We start from the raw sequence: 20,436 nt of genomic DNA on the forward strand, positions 1-20,436 counted from the left end.
AATACTAAGAAAACATCTACACACTCACTAAAACCAGCTTTTATTTACAGTTACACAGACAACAAGATAAAATGCTGAGATTGCAATTGAAATTCAGCTACATCCTGCTATGACTGTAGTTCCATAGATTGTGGTTTAGGTATCAGGTGACTGAAACGTCATCCTGGACAGCCACAGGCGCCAGAACCCTCCTATCTTAATGACGATATCCATACCACACATTTAAAATTCCCTCTGTCATGAAGCATAATACCCCTTTTAGGGGGCACTTACATTTACTGAGTGCATGAGCAGGCGAAGTAGTGCTGAGGATAAATCTCATGTTTTCTCTATGGTAATAATAGACTGCATGTCAGTACTTTTGATATCAGCAGGGTTTGACATCAGAATATAATGCATGGAATGTGTTGAATATCAGGATCAGGTGCCATGCTATTATAAAAAAAGACTATTCGAGTCTCAGCACACGAGTTTCCTTTTATATGTATCTCTTTTCTTAACTCAAAGAGGACAATTGACCAATGAGACCAAATAATTTTCTGCCATATAACCTTGAACTTGAAAGAGGTGGCCGTGAAAACTGCTCTGAATGCTTTTCAGTTTCCAGAAAGCCCAAACAGTGCCACATGAAATTAAACTGAATGCAAGCATTTGCAAAAAGAAAATGTGAAGAATGTGAAGAAGTTATTTTTTGAACTAACACCTATTTTTCAAAGCCTGACATTCCTAGAAAAAAAAATCAACACAGTATTTTAAATAATTTCAATACATGGATATTATTGGTGTTATTTCCACTGAATTATAACTAAATGGTCAGGTGTCATTAGAAATAAGCTCCATCAGTTTTTTTGTTTTGTTTTTGTTTGTTTGTTTTAAAAATTTTGAAATAAAGAAAAAGAAATCTCTCTGCAGCAGTGGAATAACTGGAGCGATCGCATAACTGCAGAGATGAACTGTTATCTCAGCACTGTCTTTAATTTGGTATTGGATGAACTGCATGTATAAACTATATACAGTTTTTAAAAAGTCCTCTGTGACCATCCGAAGCAGCTGTATGTCATCTCGTTTAGCTGATGGTTTTGATGGACTGGCATTCAGAGGTCAAGTGTTTTTGCTTCTTGTCAGATGTCCTAGTGAGCGTTTCCACTCTTTTCAGGAATGAATCAAGTAGAAAAGGCTAGTCGAGGGGTTGAACACCTCAGTTCACCCCTTTCATCTCCTTGCCCCACTTCCTCCTATATTTGATAGACTGGTTCAGAAACGTGCATCACAACCTATTGGAAGGCAAAGAAACAAAACAGCATGAGTATAGAAGTTTAACAACCTTAAGTTGCATGGCTTATAGGGATATTTTACACAAAAATGAAGAAATAATTCTGTCGCCATATGTCATTGCAAGCCGGTTATATTTTCTTTCTTCTGTAGAACACAAAATATATTCAGTGGAGTCCATAGCAACAGTAGACCCCACTGACTTTTCAAAAAACAAAAACAACAAAAACTAGTTACTCTTACATTACATGTATAGGATGCAACAGTAACTACATTAGTAAACTTCAGTGAACTGTAAACACTGTTTTTATTCATTAAGTAGAAAATTGAAATCAACCAATATAAAGTAAAAATATGACTGAAATAACTGAAATGTTTCTACCTCAATTCCCCATCCTCTTTTGTCGATCCAGGAATTTCTGCCGCCTGTCCATTGGAATCTCATCCAAGCTGATACCATGGTTGCTCGCCCTTTATGGCAAGATAACCAAAGTTATTAACTCCCTAAATTACAGATATCTTGCCCAAAAGTACATACATATACAACTTGTTTTTTATTTACCCAGGAGTAAGGTCTGGCGGTACAGGTAACGGCTTGTTGAATCCATCTCTCCCAACCAACCAGTATGTTTCCTCTACACCTTTACCCTGATAGAGAATGAGGTTTCAGGACATTTAAGAGGCATTCAGTGTCATGTGTGACCCCAGGAGGTTTCTTGGCAAATGCTAAAACAAAACCTTTCTTTAAACATTTTCCTCCTCACACTATTTCGTGTAATTTGATACTAGCTATGCCTAAGGGTTGACATATGTGCAACAGTGAAGAATTATGTTTTTTTTTTCTTTTCTTTTTTTCTGAATGTCCTGAACCTTTCTACCATAGAGTAATTTCCATTATTGTGTGTAATAACATTTTATGGTGAAAAAGATGGCGATTGAAATGTAGAACATAAAACTTTTAAACATTTTTGAATATAATTGTTGTCTCTTCTGTTGTTAATTTTATAGCTATAGCATTCAGAAGGCAGTTGCCTTGATTTGTTCTTCACACAACATGTCTCATGTATCATCTCATGTGTGGTCTTCATCTGCGCTGATAGATTTGTGGGAAGAGCTGTTGTGCTACGGGTGTCCAGAGTTCGAATCCCGACTCAAGGACCTTTCCTGATCCTGTCCCCATCTCTCTCCCACCTCGCTTCCTGTCAGTTCTGATCTGTCGTATCGTAATAAAGGTGAAAATGCCAAAAATAAATCTTTTTAAAAACAGTGGTCTTCATTAACACTGTTATCTTCTTGATAAAGAGATTCAACGTTTGATAAAAACATAATAGGGACAACATTGACTCTTAAAAATTATACCAGAACTATGGGACAGATGCATTCTAGAAATATATATCTGCTATATAATCATCACAATATTTAATTATTTTACTTTTTAGTATTAATAGGATAATGCATTTGACCATAGTTGTGCATTGTGTGTGTGTGTTTGCATACCTTGAGCTCTGTCCTACCCCTAACATCTATTTTGTAGCCAAGTTTGAGATTGTTCAGGACATCAACAGTACTCTGGTTGACATGAATTCTGTAAGCTGTTAAAACAGGGACAAAACAATTAAGAAAAACATAGTAAATTAATTAATATTACAATAAAAAGTGTTACAAACTAAACAACACTTGATCATTGCCCATAGGGGAGAACCGGGGCGAAAGTAACACGGGACGAAAGTAACAAAGCGATTTTCTCCGAGCCTCTTTCTGTATTTGCATTCCCAGCTATGACAACATGTTCAGCATGCAATCCTTGATGGAGCTGAGAAATATCATGTGATTTCCTCATCGTTTCTGGAAGTTAGGCCCGTAAAACTGTTTTCGAGTACAAAAAGTAAATTGTTGAAGCGGTAATTTTTTTTTATTAGTCGTGTTGTTTTTCTTGTTTCATGTGTCAAAGTAATGATCAATCTACAGGTTATTTAGTGTTTTAACACATCCTAAAGTTTGCATTTTCAAATTTTTTTTATATAAAATTAAATCGAGTTTAAATGTCAGGTTCCTGTCGGAAAGTAACAGTTTTTTGTCCCGCTACAGTCACAAAAAGTATTTATTTTGTTCCAGTGCAAGCTATATTGTTAATTTCTGTGTATTGCATCATTTCTTACAAATGTTTATGTCATATTATACCAAAAGAATATGTCTTAGTTAGGGTCAGAAAGACAGACAGAGGTCTGGTTTTATCCAGATGTTTTTGAGAGGGTGTTTCTGGACATAGAGGAACATCTCTCTCTGGGCAGCTGCTACATCACATTTATATTTAGTTTTTAGCCATATCTTAGCCTTTACACCTCCACCTGTGAATTTGCAGTGTTTCCAGATGTTTTAATGCACATTTTCAATTTATGCATAAAAACAACTGGATGGAAACATAAATAGTCCTGTTTAGAGTTTTTTTATTATGCTAATGTGATAAAAATTTTATATTGTGCATTCTGTAGAATTTTTTATTATTATATAAAATACATTGAAATGTACAATAAAAAAAATACAGTCAGGTTTTAAGACATCTGATGAAACTTAAACTTACATTTTAAATGAAAATATGAAAATGTAATTTAATAATTTTTTTGCAAAGATAAAGGACAAAATATGTTTGCAGTTATTTATTAACAAGGCCACAATCAGGTATACTTACGAAAAATAAGACTAACAGAAAACAATCTAGCTTATATTGTTGTGTTACTTTTGACCCACCTGTGTGTTACTTTCTTCCCAACCGATGGGGTCGAAAGTAACAATGTTCAACTTATGTTCAAAGTGAAATTATACTGAAGTCTTTCTACATTTCTACAAAATACCACCTGGTATTGTTAGACCACACTTCTGAGTTACTGGCCACAGCAGAAATATATCTCTGTATACAACATTATCTTTTAAAATGAAGTTTTTCTGAAAAATGGTACTTTCGCCCCTGCTCTCCCCTATTAGTTTCGTGCGAACATACAGACTCAGGACATCAAGAACATACTGTATCAAGCAGAATTCCACTTAGAAGTGATGATGTTTCTTGAGAAACCACCAGATGGCAGTATGTCCATAACTGCTTGACTGTTCACTCTCTGATACATTTTTTTTTTTTTTTCACTCTCTGATACATATTAAAACTGAAACACTGGGCATATTACGTCACTCAAGACATAATGTCATTCTTCTGTTAATTAATTAATTAAACAACTGCGTTTTAGTCATTTCATTGTGTAGGTAAAAACACATAGCAGTAGATGTGTGATTTTTTTAGTGTGTGTGGCCTAACATATGAAAACATAAATTATTTCATTTAAATTGAATTTGAAACCTAATAAAAAAACTTCAGCAATATAATAATATTTATAATAATAGTTTTGAGATATTTCAACTAAAATTTTATCAACAATTAAAAATGTTGTGGTCGGTAAGATTTTTTGGGGAGGAAAGCCTCCTAATCTGCATTTGTTTGATAAAAATATAGTAAAACAGTAATATTACGAAATATTGCTCTTTTATTTTAATATATTTACATATTTAATTAAGTCAAACAAAGCAAATTTTTCAGCCACAATTACTCAACATTAGTATTTTGAATACAGTGCTGCTTAATATTTTTGTGCAAACTGTAAAACATTTTTCCTGGATTTATTGACAAATGGAAAAAAAAATTGAAACAGAAAACATTTGGGATATTATTAATGTCTTTACTGTCACTTTGCTGAATAAAAGTATTAATTAAAAAATGAACTAACCAAACTTTAGAGCGATAGTGTATATTTTTAGACACTGGTAACTAGTAATCATTTTTTACACATTCTTCCATGTTCTTCAACATGAAACATGTTCTAAAGGTGAAGTAAATGTTCTGAGATAAATGTGGCACAAGGTCTGATTAAAGGTGAAACAGTTCAGGGTGATGTCGAGGCGGAGGAGTTCTAAGAGGACATTAGCTTTAAAGCAGAATTTTCTTTCTAATTTGGCTTATACTCTTAAGAGCTTACAGGGAACTCTGCAATTTAAGCCTTCTCAGCTTCTCAGTGACATGCACTCTCTGATCAGCACACACACACACACAGTACTAACCACTGAGTCTTCAAACTGATCCTTAGCCAAAGACCAATTCCTGGAATCACAACTTCAGCAACAGCCACAAACGTTTAGATTTTTACTACGTGCTGATGTATATGCATATGAAACACATAAGTGTACTCACGCAACCCTGTGGATTCCATTCTGGAGGCTGTGTTTACTGTGTCCCCGAACAGACAGTACCGAGGCATCTTCAACCCAACTACACCTGCTACCACTGGACCTGTCACATTCACATGAAATATTAGTTAGCACATTAGCAACCGCATAGAATTACATGCTGTGTCAGTCACACCTGTGTGAGCACCATGTGATCTCTGCTGAGTTGTAGGGTGGGGGAAAGAGCCAACATCATGCAAACTAATTGGGTGAATCTGTTAATTGGATGATGCCCAGGATTTACATTTCACTTGTTCTAGAAATACAAAGCCATCAGAGGATCAAGTGTAAATACGTTTTTACATTTAGCACAATGTTGATAGTGTAAGACAAGACCATCTTTATCAATGAACATTACATTCAGGAGAGAAATTATGTGTTTGATTTTTAAGTTTATGAGATGATGCATTTCATTTAAGGGTGTAAAGTACATGGACAAACTGGTCTAACTGTACTCTTGACATAATATGAAAATACTGGCTCTCTTATGGCTTTGTTAGATGTATAGGTTTAAAAGGCTGCAATAGTGTTTAACCATTTGCATGCATTATGAAGATTTTCATTCAAAAGTTCAATTCAGTTCAAAAGGTAATTAAGCCTTTAATTTATTTTTAATTTAATAAATTATTAAACTAATCAAAAGTGACAATAAAGACTTTAAAAGTGTTACAAATGATTAATATTTCCAAGAAAAGCTCTTTTAAACTTTTTAGCTATCAAAGAATCCTGAAAAAATTTAGCAGTTTCAACAAAAATATTCAACAGCACAACTGTTTTCAGCACTAATAATAATATGATTTTTTTTAAGCTATAAATTTAGCATATTATAATGATTTCTGAATGTACTGATTTTGGAGTAATGGCTATTGAAAATTCAGCTTTACTAACACAGTAACATATGACCTTTTAACATATAGTAAAACTGAAATTGTTTTGATAAAGAGCAAGAGACTTCTTTAAAAACATAAAAAATGTATCTTTCAGACCCCAAACTTTTGAATGTTCGCAGTTTTTTTCATAGTTTGGCTGGTCCTGCAACTTATAGTCAGGTGCGACTTATTTATCAAAATGAATTTGACATGAACCAAGAGAAATGAACTAAGAGAAATGAACCAAGAGAAATCATTACCGTCTACAGCCGCGAGAGGGCGCTCTATGTTGCTCAGTTCTCCTGTAGTCTACACTGAAAACATAGAGCGCCCTCTCGCGGGTGTAGACGGTAATGTTTTCTCTTGGTTCTTGGTTCTAAATAAATGCGACTTATAGTCCAGTGCGACGTTTATGTTTTTTTTTCCCTTATCATGACGTATTTTTGGACTAATGCGACTTATACTCAGGTGCGACTTATAGTCCGAGAAATACGGTATGTGTTTTGTGCGTTTCTTACCAGAATGGAGTCCAATGCGGATTTTGACTTTGACATCAGGCATGTGCCTCATCTGAAATGTTCCGATGCAGTGAAGAATGTCCAGAGACATGTTGGCCATTTCTGCTGCGTGACGGTTACCGTTACGGTTGGGAACCCCTGATGCCACCATGTACGCATCTCCAATAGTCTCCACCTGTATGTATCATTTAAAATCTTTCTGGCAAAATGCTAAACTGTTTGTATGCCCTATATTATCTCAAATGATGTAATATTATATCATATTATATTGTTAAGTAATTTATTGTTTTCATTTATTTCACAAGATAAAAATCTTTAAAAGAATGTCCCATCAAATGATTCACTCAAACACCACTCTAAAAAACTGGATGTGTTAGCCTTTCAAAAGTTACTAAAAATGTACCATTTAAATACTAATATGCAACTTTACTGCACATATATGAACCTTTGATACTAAGTAAGGCACAAAGGTGTACCAAGTGACAGCTTATATAGCTTTTTTTCTGAGATCAGCTTTGATCTTAAAAGAATCTATTCAATTTCCACAACAGTATTAAAGAAAGATAAAAAATAAAAAGCTAATGCAAACCTTGTAGACATCGTGGATTGCAATGATTCCATCAAAAAGTGTGTAGAGGTCATTAAGCAGATCAACCACTTCGATAGGTTCACTCAGAGCAGAGATGGTGGTAAAGCCCACAATATCACTGAAATACAGAGTGGCTTCTGAAAAGTGCTCCGGCTTCACAGGTTTCCCTGTCTTTAATGCCAAGGCCACAGATCTGAAAGACAGAGTGGCATTATGACAAACAAAAGAAATGTGAAAATCAATCTAAACATCTGAAGTAGGACTCACTTGGGCAGCATCTGGGCTAGAAGAGCATCTGTTTTCTGACGCTCAACCTCTAGTTCTTCAGTCCTCTCTCGGATCAGATCCTCCAGGTTCGAGGAGTACTGCTCCAGCATCCTTAACATTGAGTCAATTATATTTGTCTTCTTTCCCTTGTTCACATTCTTAAACTGCAAGTTAGAAAAAAGTGTTTTTTTCCTGTATTTTTTATATTGTGTGTGTGTATGTAAAGTGATGTGTATGCTTGAGAAAGAGAGAGAAAGAGAGAGCACCTGTCTAAAGATTTCCTCAAACGTGGGTCTCTTGTCAGGCTCCTCACTCCAGGCCTGCTTCATGATCTGAATCACCTCCAGCGGCGCTTCATCCACAGACACAGAGGGTCGGCACAGCGGTGGAGGACAGCGCACCTTATCTATGATTTCTGCCCGCAGAAATACACAACTTGAGCATTCACATCTTATGTGAAACTGTATCCATATCTGAATTGTTCCAAACCAACTGCATTAAATCACTGCCATCTTTAGTTTTTCCATTGACTAGGAGAAAACCTGAATGGTATGTGATTATATAGTGGTATATGAGAGTGTCTAACCTTCAGGAGGCATATCCAACATGCAGAAGGGCGCACAGCGAGAGATCACCTCCTGCATGATAATAGAAAAGCTATATACATCAGCTGCATACGTCCCCTTCTTCTTCAGTTTAGGATCCCGCAGGATCTCTGGAGCTGTCCAGAATTCATCTGTATCAAAGATACAGAGATTAAAGTCGATCAGAAATACTGAATATATATATATATATAAAAAAAAGCAAGAGGAGATGATGAGAACTTCTATGTCATAATTCTCATCTCATGGTTTAGCAATGTGCACATGTATTACATGTACCCTCTGGTTTGGTGTCCTCCAGGATGATGTTTTGACAGTTGAGGATTTCACTGAAGCCATAATCCGTCACCTTCAGAACAAACCGACCATCAACCACACAGTTCCTTGACTTCAGGCGTCCATGAATAATCCCATGATTATGCAAGTACTTCATTCCCTGGCAGGAAAAGATTTTAAAAAAATGCCTTAGAGGTGACAGAAAAGCATGAGGAGATGGGAGCGAGTGACATCTTTGGCAGTTCAATAGTTTAATCAATATCTTCATCTTCTTACTGAGCTGTTTTTACTTATCCTTTAATTTATGCATTCATTCAGTCCTAAATTCCTCACCCTGATCAGGTCAAGGAGAAGAGAGGATTTGAACATCCAGTCCAGTCTCATTTCCTCGTTGTTGAGCAGGTCTTCCAGGCTGCCTCTGGTGCAATGCTCCGTAACAATGCCAAATATGCCAGTATCCAAGAACAGACCCAGAAACAGGTTCAGATTCTCATGACGCATGTCTCTCAGCTAGAAAGAGAGAAGAGGAGGACAAGCAGAAGCAACAACAACAAAAAAGAGATGAAAAAAGTCAGGATGGGAAGGTGAGTAAAGTGTTCAGTTTTTCATTTCAAAACCTGTCCACAAGTTGTAAGTTATACAATGAATTATTAACTTTCATTCACTTCATTCACTTCTCTATTACCTTAATAAAGATGGTCTGAGCGCTTTCACTGATTTCTGAAACTGAATCTCCACAGGGGCACTTCTTCAGCCAGACCCAGTCACCCTGACAGCACAGAATAATACAACTGAACACATCTCCACAGGCTCACATAAAATCTTGTTTTTCAACTTTTCCGCACCAGATTTTATGTATTTCATTTAAATTAGATAAATGAAATAATAAACTTTCTGCTGCTAATTCTGTACAGTATTAATACTTTTCCCTCAACAACTGAAGTACAAACAATAGCTGTATGTTGTTCATATTAATATACAGGCTACTTTATACTACATACCTCTAATTTGACTGTTAGTGTATTTTGCCTGCAGTGATGAACAGGTTATTAAAAGCTAAAAAATGTAAATTAGTGAGCTTGGAGCAAGAAGTGAAAAACCTAATGGAAGCTTGTTTTCTCCACTGAATAAAAAAGAAAAAGGGTAATTGCAACTTTGTATCTCACAGTTCACAGTTTATGTCTCACAATTCCGACTTTATTTTGCGAGGTATAAACATTCAATTCTTATGAAAAAAAAATCTAATTTCAAGATGTTTTCCTGCAACTGCCAATTTTAAAACTGAGTGTAGAACTGGCAATTGTGTGATATAAACTCGCAATTATGAGGAGAATTATACAAATTGTGAGAAATACAAAAATGCTTATAAAAAAAATTCAGAATTGTGAGATGAAAAGTTGCAATTACCCTTTTTAAATGTTTTATCTTGGACAGGCTGTTCTTTTTAAAATTGTGAATTTATATTTCACAATTCTGAGTTAATCTTGCAAATCATTGGGGGAAAAAATATACAGAATTAGCTATTAACTATTAACTTACTGTTTATTGAATTGTTTTATATGAGCAATACCACAAATGGAATCATGCTTTTGTACTGAATATCAGCACATCAGACCAGACCTTCTGGTATTCAGTACAAATTCAGACTTTTCTTTGTGTGATATTGCTTCATACAGTACTAAAACTGTATGTCTGTAAACAAAAAAGCACAGATTTCACACACCTCAAATACAGCAACGTTGGACATTTCAGGAGTTGACGCAATGTAACTGCGTCCTGAAACTGAGTGGCGAGGGGTTTTAAGATCTTGTTGACTCTTCACCGCACTCTCCTCATTCAGCTTCTACAGAAAGAATGGAGAGAAACGGAGAATGTGAAAAACACAGACAAACATCTGAGTAAGAGCGAGAATGAGAGTCATCACACTTGCAGCAGATCACACAACAAAATTATATTAAATTAATTAAATTATTACCATACTCTCCTCATTCAGCTTCTACAGAGACACACACACAGAGAGAGAGAAATGAACAGTGAGAGAGACACAAATAAAGAAGTCTTTGAGCAAGACAGAGAGAGATAACATTTATGACTGACCCTCCTGCTGAGTGTGGTGTTGATGAAGACCAAGTCATCCAGTGTCAGTATTATCTTAGTGGGGCTTCCATTTCCTCCTCCACCAAATGCTCCTAATAACCCCATCCCATATTTCCTGGAAACATACAAACAGATATATCAGTAATACAATAAACATATTCAATACAAGGTGGTTTGTTGCAACTCAGCCAATTCAATTCATACCTTAAATGTAGAAATAATACACTTGCTCCACTTAAAAACACACAGAACAAGAGAAAAAAGAAGAAAATGGTCACTCCATCTAATCCTGCAATGAAAGGAAAAGAACAACAGACAGAATCATTGGTTAAATATATTGTAGCTAATAAAATGTATGTGGTACAAGAATGTTTGCTTTCTCACCTCCATTACAAGCGACATAAGGACTGAACCAACAGTTTGAGTCAGTGCTCGGAGACGCTCCAGCAAAATGAATCGATTTCCCCAGGAACTTCAACCCTCCATATTTCCCATGTGTGTGCGATGCTTCCAGGGCGTGTGTGCGATGTAGGCTGGACCCAGAGCCATCTGAATCAAGGACAGCGTAGCGGGCCTGCATTCCTTCTCCATCTGTACCTGCCGATATCCGCTGGTTAAAGCCATTGAATTCAAAACCTCCCTCATTTTTAACCAGTGCATCACCCGATACCCAGCGCCCTCCACTCGCAACTCGGCTCTGCTCTGCAGCCTTGGCTGTATAATAGAGCATGTTATAGATGGTCCCAAAGAATGGAGAAACCTGCCAAGAAAAAAAAAATCTTTAAAAATGGAACAAATAACATTATGAATCGTAATGGGATTCTAAGCTATTTTTCATAGAAAATGAAATCAAATAATAAAAGTTTTAGTAGTTTTTATTTATTTATTTAGTTTTTATTTGGTAGTAGTTTTAGTCGTGGCCTAATGTTTAAAGAGTTGGACTTGTAACCTGAAGTTTGTGGGTTCGAGACTCAGGAATTATAGGTGGGGGAGTGAATCTACAGCTCTCTCTTCCACCTTCAATACCAATGACTGAGGTGTACTCGAGGAGGACACAGAACCCCAATTGCTCCCTAGGCACCTCAGCAAAAAATGGCTGCCCACTGATTCAGGTGTGTATTCACAGTGTTTGCATTTAACCCATTCTAGTACACACACTCAGCAATGAGTAATGAAAACACAGAGCACAATTTCCTACTGTGACAAAGATGCTTTCTACATAACTATAGATCGTCCTATTCCCATCCCTGTATTGCTAGTTTAGAATGATACCTAGTTGTAAGCACTAAAACAAGTTCATACTGATTATTTTTCAGACCGATTGCCAGTTACCTCTTCGGGTGGTGTGCTGGTACGTATGTCGTAGGATTCCTGCGCTGCACTAAAGGCCTCATAGAAGTTTTGTTCCCCTTGGTCCATGGTTATTGTCAGGACCCCATCATATGCTCGTCGCAGTTTGGTGTCATTGGCCAGGATTGGATAGTTCACATTTTTATATGGCAGTGAATACAGGAGGGTGTCATAAGGAATGAAGATGTACCCTCGGTCAATCATTCTCATGTCCATTGCTGTAGTTAGCAACTGATACTGTTCCTCTCCACCAATCAGAACAGAGTGCATGCACATGATGACAACTGCACACAGAAAAAGAAGAGGGAGGAATAAAAAAATGGGAAAGTGCAAAGAGGACTCATGAATAAATAAAATAATTAATAATTATTAAAACACAATGAGAGATATAACACAAAAAGATATGCAAAAAAATCTATATTTATAAATTGCCTGCCCTAATTTGGATTGGAAAAGGAAAAGGACACTAAAATTGCATTTAATTGTTTTTAATCATTAAAAAAAAATTATTAAAAAAATTAACTATGAAAATAAGTACAATTAAAAAAATGTTGTGAATTATCATAGATTACATTCTCAAACAGTAATTATAGATTGAATTTTAATTTAATATCAGTATATCTAAGGATGTAGAAGCAGATTATATTAACTGAAACCACTAATCGACTTAAATTGAAGCAGCCTTAAATGTCAAATTTTAATTGATATTTACATTTTTAAAGGGGTCATCGGATCCCAATTTTCCACAAGTTAATATGATTCTTTAGGGTCTTAATGAAAAGTCTTTGGTTAAAATTTCTCAATGGTAGTGTAAAACAACACCCATTTTACTTTGTCAAAATCAGCTCTGCAGACATCAACCCGTTCTGATACATGTTGCTTTAAACACTAATGAGCTCTGCTCACCCCGCCCCTCTCTTCTGTGGGATGACCAGCCATGCTTGGAGAGACTGTTTACTTTAGCCGCAGAACGTGCTAACTAACAAGTTATTAGTAAAGACAATTGCAAAAATTAATGAAAAAAACCCTTATACTCACATCTGTTGTAAGTGAAGCTGGATCATGAATGATTTGTATGAACATAGATGTATTAGGCAGATCTGGGGCGCATTCCCACAAACAAACGTAATCACTTATAAGATGTCAGGAATAAATGATGACTGCTATGTTCATTATTACATCCAGCAACAACACACCTCAATCACTAACCGGAGGTTTGCGACCCAATTTACTTCCATATTTTGAAGTACTTCCGAGAGAAATGGTATATTGAATGAGGAAAGCAGAGGGCGTGGTTTGTTTGTTTTTCTACCGCAAACTGATTGAATGTAATAAAGTAGGCGTTTCATTCAGAAATGGAGGCAGATTTGAACTCAAGTTTGCAGTCAGTTGTTGAGCAGTCACATTCAAGCGAGAATATTATTATTTTTCCCTCCTTCCTAGAAATGCAAAAAAATCTAGCCATTTTGACTGCAACCAGGGTGTTTTGGGGATTGAAAATAGGGTTTCAGGAGAACCACATCCTAACACTCACCTCCTCGCCATTTCTGTAAGTTACGTGTTTTTTCCTCCACATGCTGTCAATGCTTACAGGGCACTGACAGTTGGAGGGGCATGCTTAGGCTCATGCCTTAGGTCAGACTAACTTCATCACAGAAGGTCCGTCGTTTTAGAGGGGAGGAGCATTCTCAGATTTGTATTAAAGTTTACGTAGGCAAACCAAAAAAAATTGTGGATTGACTTGCACGGATGAATTGTTCACCACAAAAATAGCAATGTGCGCTGACAAAATAAATATAGTAAATTTTGATTTCATGTGTATTTTAATTTGCACATTTCAAAGTCTTACAGTACTAAGTGGCATACTTAAAGTCGGCATGAAATCAAAATTGACAAGTCTTAGCATGGTAGATGTGTACACAAACTGCCAATACACTCTTATGTGTTTAAACAACTTGTAAAAGTGAATTTAACATCCGATGACCCCTTTAAATATAATTCAAACATAACTGCAATTTAAAAAATGACTGTGAATTTAATGGTAAAAGACTGTAAAAATGCTACAGTAAAAACCTGTTAAATGTATTATATACAGTGAATGACTGTATTGGGCATTAAATGTAATTTTACAGTAGTATACCATTTTTGGAAGTGAAAAAGAATGTGAATAACACTAAAGAAATAAATTGATATTCCCATAATTCCCTGTGTTACATTTAAAATGAATTTTTTCTTAAATAACTGTTTCTTCTAGGTTTTGTTTTGTTATCAGTTATGTACATTAGGGTTTATTGCATTATTTCAGTTTCGTGTTACCATGATGGTGTTTAGTGTTTGTGTGAATGACACGGTGCACCTTTTATATTAGATGCTGCTTTGGTTCATCATGTGACTTTTTCATCACCACCAGCTCTAGGTGGTCATCATTGTATTACAACGGTACAAAACAGATTTTAGTACATCAGTAGGTTGGTATACTGTATTTTTTACAGTATATGTCTTGCAACCACAGCTGCAGATAGTTTTTTTTACCATACATTTTACATATTTTTTTTACAGTATGATAGAACTCACCCCTCACTCGATCGGTCTCCCGTATTGTCTTTAGTGCTCGCCGTGGCCCTTCCTTGTCCGTTTCCATGGTAACAACCACACCAACTGGCAGACCAAGGGCACGCAAGGAAGCTGCCAGTTCATGCCCAGTCGCTTCCCACATGTCGTTCTCTGCTGTTATAATCCCAACATGTGCCCAGCGGAAAAAGCGTAGCACGGAGAGGAGCACACGAGAAGACAATGGGAGCGGCCGCAGGAAGGTGGAATACATTCCCTCATCCATGTTAGCCTTCAGACAAGCCCAGGACAGGATGCCCTTGTTCCAATTCTTCGCTAGCAGCGCAGCAGCAGTGCAGTAGCCAGGGTTTGCCGGTCCAAGAAAGGCTGAACCATAGCCTTCCAGGTCAGCAAAGTGTGCCAGGGCTTTCGAGCTGGAGCAATCCTCATTTATTAGTGTGTAATCATACCAGTAGCCCTTGTTGAGGTCGGGGTCTTTGTTTATTCGGCTCATGGCTAACCGTGCAGCCAGATCTGGCAGGGCTTTGGAGAGCATGGGGTCACATGTCCACGGTCCTACAATGGCAATTTTGAAAGTGGTGCCCCAGGCCTCACAGGGCAAGTATGATAGCATGACGAGAGAAAGGAGAAAACAGTTGCCCCACCAGCTGTGGCTGCGTAGTACTGGGGTCGAGGACACAGGACACAATGAGCCATCAGGATTTTTCACTTTTTGCTTTGAGGTTTTTTTTCGTCGTCTCTTTCCGGCACTAGACTGTGGCCATCGTGGGTGGTGGGAATGGCAAAGTAAGCTAGAGTTTCTGTGGTCATCCATTTTATTTTTGATTTACTGTTAATTGTCTGGGACAATGAAATGCAGGTGCCACTGAAAGGTGTTGCCCTGTATTGTGTGAATATTTGGTTAGCTACAGTATAAAGGCTGGTTAAACACACACACACACACACACACACACACACCCAAAACACCCAGCTCTCAATTTGGGTTCTACCCACTAAGGAGCACTAGCCCAAAACTATTGCACAATAACCAGTCATCACGGTCTGTTTTAGAGACGGAGAGGAAAAGAGGGGAAAAAAGAAAAGGGATGAAAACAAGAGAAAAAGACAAAGTTAAGATCTCTAGTTTACTATATGCAGTAGTGATGTGAGAGTGTAACACTGGCTCCAACGTCAGCAACAGGGTCATATAACTGATTATGGTACCAAGGTCAATAGATCTATACTGCATTTCAAAAGTCAGTAAGATTTTATACATAAATACTTAATAAATCGTAATGCTTTAATTTAGTGAGGATGCATTAAATTGAACCAAAGTGACAATAAAGACCTTTACATTATTACAAAAAAATATTTAGAAAAAAATACGTTTAATGGTTCTCATAAAAATATTCATAAGCACAACTGTTTTCAAATTTGATAACAAAAATAAAAATATAAAAATAAAAAGTTTCTTGAGCATTAAATCATCATGTTAGAATGATTTCTGGGTGATTATGTGATATTGAAGACTGGAGTAATGGCTTCTGAAAATTCTACTTTGTCACCACAGGAATAAATTACATTTTAAAATTAATCAAAATAGAATTTTAAAATGCAAAAATATTTCAAATATACTGTTTTTACTTAAATAAATTCACCCTTGATGAGCATAACAAACTTCATAAAAAAACATCCTAAAATCTTACCAACCCAAAACTTTCAAACGACAGTGTAATACAATTTTTTATAAAATAAAATGAATGAGTAGATCTATTTTCCCCTATGTTCCCCTACAGAAAAATACAAAAGCCCATTTCTGAGTAAAAAGTATTAGGACTCTATTTCTCCTACTTGTGACTGTACATCTTTTTTGTCAATTCACATTGTGACTTCAATTCTTATTTTAAATTTTATCTCATAGTTATCTTAGTTTTTACTATGAGGCAGATTTTATAATTAACAGATTAAATATATTAAAATTTTCCTATTTGTTTATTTTAATAAAATAATACTATGTTTTCTTTAATAGAATGACATAAGAGGCCATCTTCAATTAATAAATAATGAAATGTTGTTTGCTAATAAGAGTTTTGTTCTTCAACCCTCTTACCATCCTGTCCTTCCCACTGTGATCCTAGAGACCTCAGATATCTAACTGCAGGCCTGGTCACCTGACTCATGTGCCATTGGTGTTTAAAGGTGGAGCTGGGGTGAAGTGTCACACGACTTGTACCCGGCTGTCAGCCCATTCCTCCCTCCCTCTCTTTCTCTATGCATTGCTCAGCAAGCACCAAGCAGATTACAATTAAAAAGGGTCCACTCTCTAATTCATGTCATTATCATTCTGTCTAAATTCTGTATAAATGTCCCGTCTACCCATCATTTCTTAACCACTAGGTCTGGCATACTCTCATTCTTTGGACTTTTAGCCAGCTCTGAAATAACTCAGGATTACAGAGGATTGCACGGGACCTTGCTGTCAGTCTCACACTACACCTTTGTTTGAGATCTTTACTGTCTGCAATATTAGAGAACTGTCAACCCCCCACCCCCCCCCCCCCCCATTTACTTTACTCAGTCAGTTTTTATGTACGACATTACAGCACAATCGTTTCATCAGCTAAAGGAATTTCACAATCTGTGTAAATATTACATTTGTACCGTTGTGAATGAAATGTGCAATATAAATAAGATTGCCTTGGCCTGCCTTGTAATACTTAAATATGTAAATCTAGCAATATAGCTATTGTGATACAAAGCTCCAGATATTCCTCCCTACTAAAAAGATTACTAATAAGTGTTTTTTGATTAAGGTCATTTTTCAGAAGGGGTGTCCTGTTATATAAATGTGCCAGTGTCAGATGATCCTTTGATGCTTGAAATGACTGCTTGAATCTCATGACCTTATCATGGATCACATTTTGTTTCAGTCAAGTTTATTGTAACTTTGTGATGTCACATTATTTGACCATTAACAGAAAACCACTAAATGTTAAATTTTTGGTGATTAGACTCTAAGTGACTGCACATTACAGTAAATGGACAATACAATTTCAAATATATTTCTTTACTGGATAACACAGACCCATATTTGAATGCTAGTGAATGTTAGCTGAGTCAGCATAATTAGGAATTTACATCTTTAGTAGCAGACAGACATTTCATTATAAGACCAATAAAATAAGGTAGTCTAAATTTCATCTATTTTTGACGAGTAAAGTAATACAAATAATAAAATGCAATTCATTGTTAAGTTTAATACTGAAAAAAAAAATATTTATCAAAATCCAATACAAAGAAAAAAAATGATTCACGTTATGCTGTAACAACCTATGATTACTTAGCAGACTTCAGGGAGGTCCTAATCTTCTAAGCCTCAGGGACTACTCTAGCAAATTCAATATTGAAAACTACTTTTACCTTTAATTAAAGAATTGTTAGTAAAAGAGCAAAAGATGTGCTAACCTGATAAGTGTGGCTAATTGAGAGTAATGGTGAGTACTCGTCCCATTAGAACATCACAGAGTCTGAGAAGAACCAGAGAGGGACCAGAACAGCACTTCCAGAAGGAAATAGCAATAAGAAATAAAAAATTCCAAATTAAAAATGTAAAAGTCCAGATCGAAGGTGGAGAAAAGACAGATATTCCATTTCAAAATAGATGGAGAAGCTTTTTTTTTAAAGTCCTTTGTCTCATCATCTTTTAAAAGTATAGTATAAAAATGTAGATGTAGAAATCCACCTTTCTCTTTTTAAAATGGAGAGCTGATCTTTGGTTTGTGGTCCCTGGAGGTTGGAGGCCCTCTATTGGACTGAGTCCTGCCCCAATCTGGAGCGCTTAATGGGGGAAGCCACTGGAACAAGAGCCTCTCTGAGTCCTGGGACTTACTGGGAATAGGCAGATTTAGGCAAAGAGAGAGAGAGCAAGCGACAAGGAACGAGTAGGAGAAAGGAGGGGCAGGCCGGGAATCCAAGCAATGACTTCTTAACCCTCTTTAGCCTAATCCAGACATACATGGCCGAAGGCATCGTCTCTCCTCAGTGTGCATATGAGCTTGAGGTCCAGTAACATTCAAGATACAGACTTACAATCTAAAGTAGAAATACTTTTTTTAATATATATATATATATATATATATATTTGTAACCAATATTAGTGTTTGTAGTCTACCTGTAAATGGAAGTTTAGGCAGACTGTATCATGTTGAATGTAATCCCATGATTAATATTAAAATGGATAGGTTGTATGATGGTTTTCTAATTAAGCTGAGGATTTGATCCCGTTGTCTGTGTGGGATCAGCAGTGAACCATCAAACATTACAGATTGTAGCAATAACACTTTATTTTAAGGTGTCTGTTATACATGATACAGGTATTTACTATTATAACAATAAATTATGCATAATTATGTGCAAGTACCCCTAAGACCAACCCTAATAGTAAGTACATGTATTTAATTATTATTACTCAGTACTTGTAATTACACTGTAACAAGGACACCTTAAAATAAAGTGTAACCATTGTGCCTGTACTGTCCCGCTCCATCTTGTTGCCTCAGCTGCACTCTGTAATTTTTGTTTATGTTGCACTGGCCAATATGGCAGTCATCTGGACACCTAAATGGCTGTACAACTCTGGCTGTGTCAGCTTTGATTAATGAAAGTGAAAGATAACAGTAACTAAAATAAGCGAGTGGGATTTGACTGGACACATGGTTTAACATGGCTGCCCTACTGTTAAGGTTGAATGAATAGATTCTGTTAAGCTACTGACATGACTAAAGTCTTATTTTCTTTTAAAAAAAAGCAAAAAACTGGCAACTGATGCCAGACTTCTGCAATGAGTTTTAGATGATGGTGTTAAAACATTAGTGTAACACATCCTCATTTCAAATTAAGTGTAAAAATGCCCTCTTTCTTTCACTCTTTGTTCATTGTGACACATGTCCTATAACATAACCTAGTTCCACTCTTCTTAGAGTTTGCTTAGACATAAAAGCTACATTTCAGTCTGATATTTGCAAGTCAGACATAGATGCGCTCAAAGGAGAAAACTGGAACGAAAGGTTACAGGGTTACCAAGCTGTTATTAAAAGAAGCAGCATTCAAAATTATGAAAGGATGGAGGTATGAAACAAGAGAGGGAGCTACAACAAATATATATATAAACTCTCTCTCTCTCTATGAATTGTACAATCTATATACTACCATTCAGAATTTTGGGTATAGTAAGATGTTTTTAAAAGAAATTAGTAATTTTATTCAGCAAGAATGCATAAAGTGCATGCTCAAAAGTTGAATTTTAGCACCAAATCATATTATGACTGATTTCTGTAGGATCATGTGACACTGGACTGGAGTATATCATTAATGTCTGCTGAAAATTCAGCTTTGCATGAATAAATTGCATTTTACATTTAAAACAGAAAACATTGTAATAATATTTTACAATATCATTGCTTTCACTGTATTTATTAAATTAAATTTAATTAGTTTTTAATTTAATAAATGCAATATCAAAAACAGAAAAAAGAAATGGTACATAATGGTGTTATCCACCATATTATTTTCCTTTAAAGTAAATGGTTTGGTGTGTTCTAGAATGTCACTTTCACTTGATCCTTCCACTAGCTGCCCTCATTAATGATCCTAAAAGAAGGCCCTCCATACGCCCACTGGCAGTATTGGCTTAGCTTTGACTGCAGCACTATTAAACGCTATGTGGCTGGCTCATATTAATCAGAGAGCTGTAAGAGCATGAAGTTCACCTTTTGCCC

The 20,436-nt window shown here is 36.1% G+C and overlaps 1 protein-coding gene across 2 annotated transcripts; it reads right to left on the reverse strand.

Moving 5' to 3' along the window:
- Positions 1 to 13: 13 nt before the first annotated feature.
- LOC113049096 (retinal guanylyl cyclase 2-like) lies at positions 14 to 18,707 on the reverse strand. 2 transcript variants are annotated; one of them, XM_026211141.1, is made up of 22 exons: positions 18,402 to 18,707; positions 18,125 to 18,218; positions 14,684 to 15,721; positions 12,092 to 12,393; positions 11,144 to 11,519; positions 10,964 to 11,048; positions 10,760 to 10,874; positions 10,638 to 10,658; positions 10,386 to 10,505; positions 9,348 to 9,431; positions 8,996 to 9,172; positions 8,666 to 8,822; positions 8,371 to 8,520; positions 8,051 to 8,199; positions 7,785 to 7,948; positions 7,518 to 7,710; positions 6,929 to 7,103; positions 5,507 to 5,605; positions 2,770 to 2,864; positions 1,835 to 1,920; positions 1,655 to 1,743; positions 14 to 1,274 (listed from the first exon to the last, which is right to left on the reverse strand). In XM_026211141.1, exons 3-21 carry the CDS (start codon positions 15,492 to 15,494, stop codon positions 1,656 to 1,658), a joined length of 3,447 nt encoding a protein of 1,148 aa, XP_026066926.1. In that variant the 5' UTR covers positions 15,495 to 15,721; positions 18,125 to 18,218; positions 18,402 to 18,707; the 3' UTR covers positions 14 to 1,274; position 1,655. The 2 variants fall into 2 exon arrangements, with proteins under 2 accessions (XP_026066926.1, XP_026066927.1); XM_026211142.1 differs by lacking the exons at positions 10,638 to 10,658; positions 18,402 to 18,707 and having other exon boundaries at positions 18,125 to 18,319.
- Between the last annotated feature and the right edge of the window lie 1,729 nt (positions 18,708 to 20,436).

The sequence above is a fragment of the Carassius auratus genome, chromosome 30 (assembly GCF_003368295.1).
Source record: "Carassius auratus strain Wakin chromosome 30, ASM336829v1, whole genome shotgun sequence".
NCBI classification, from domain to species: domain Eukaryota; kingdom Metazoa; phylum Chordata; class Actinopteri; order Cypriniformes; family Cyprinidae; genus Carassius; species Carassius auratus.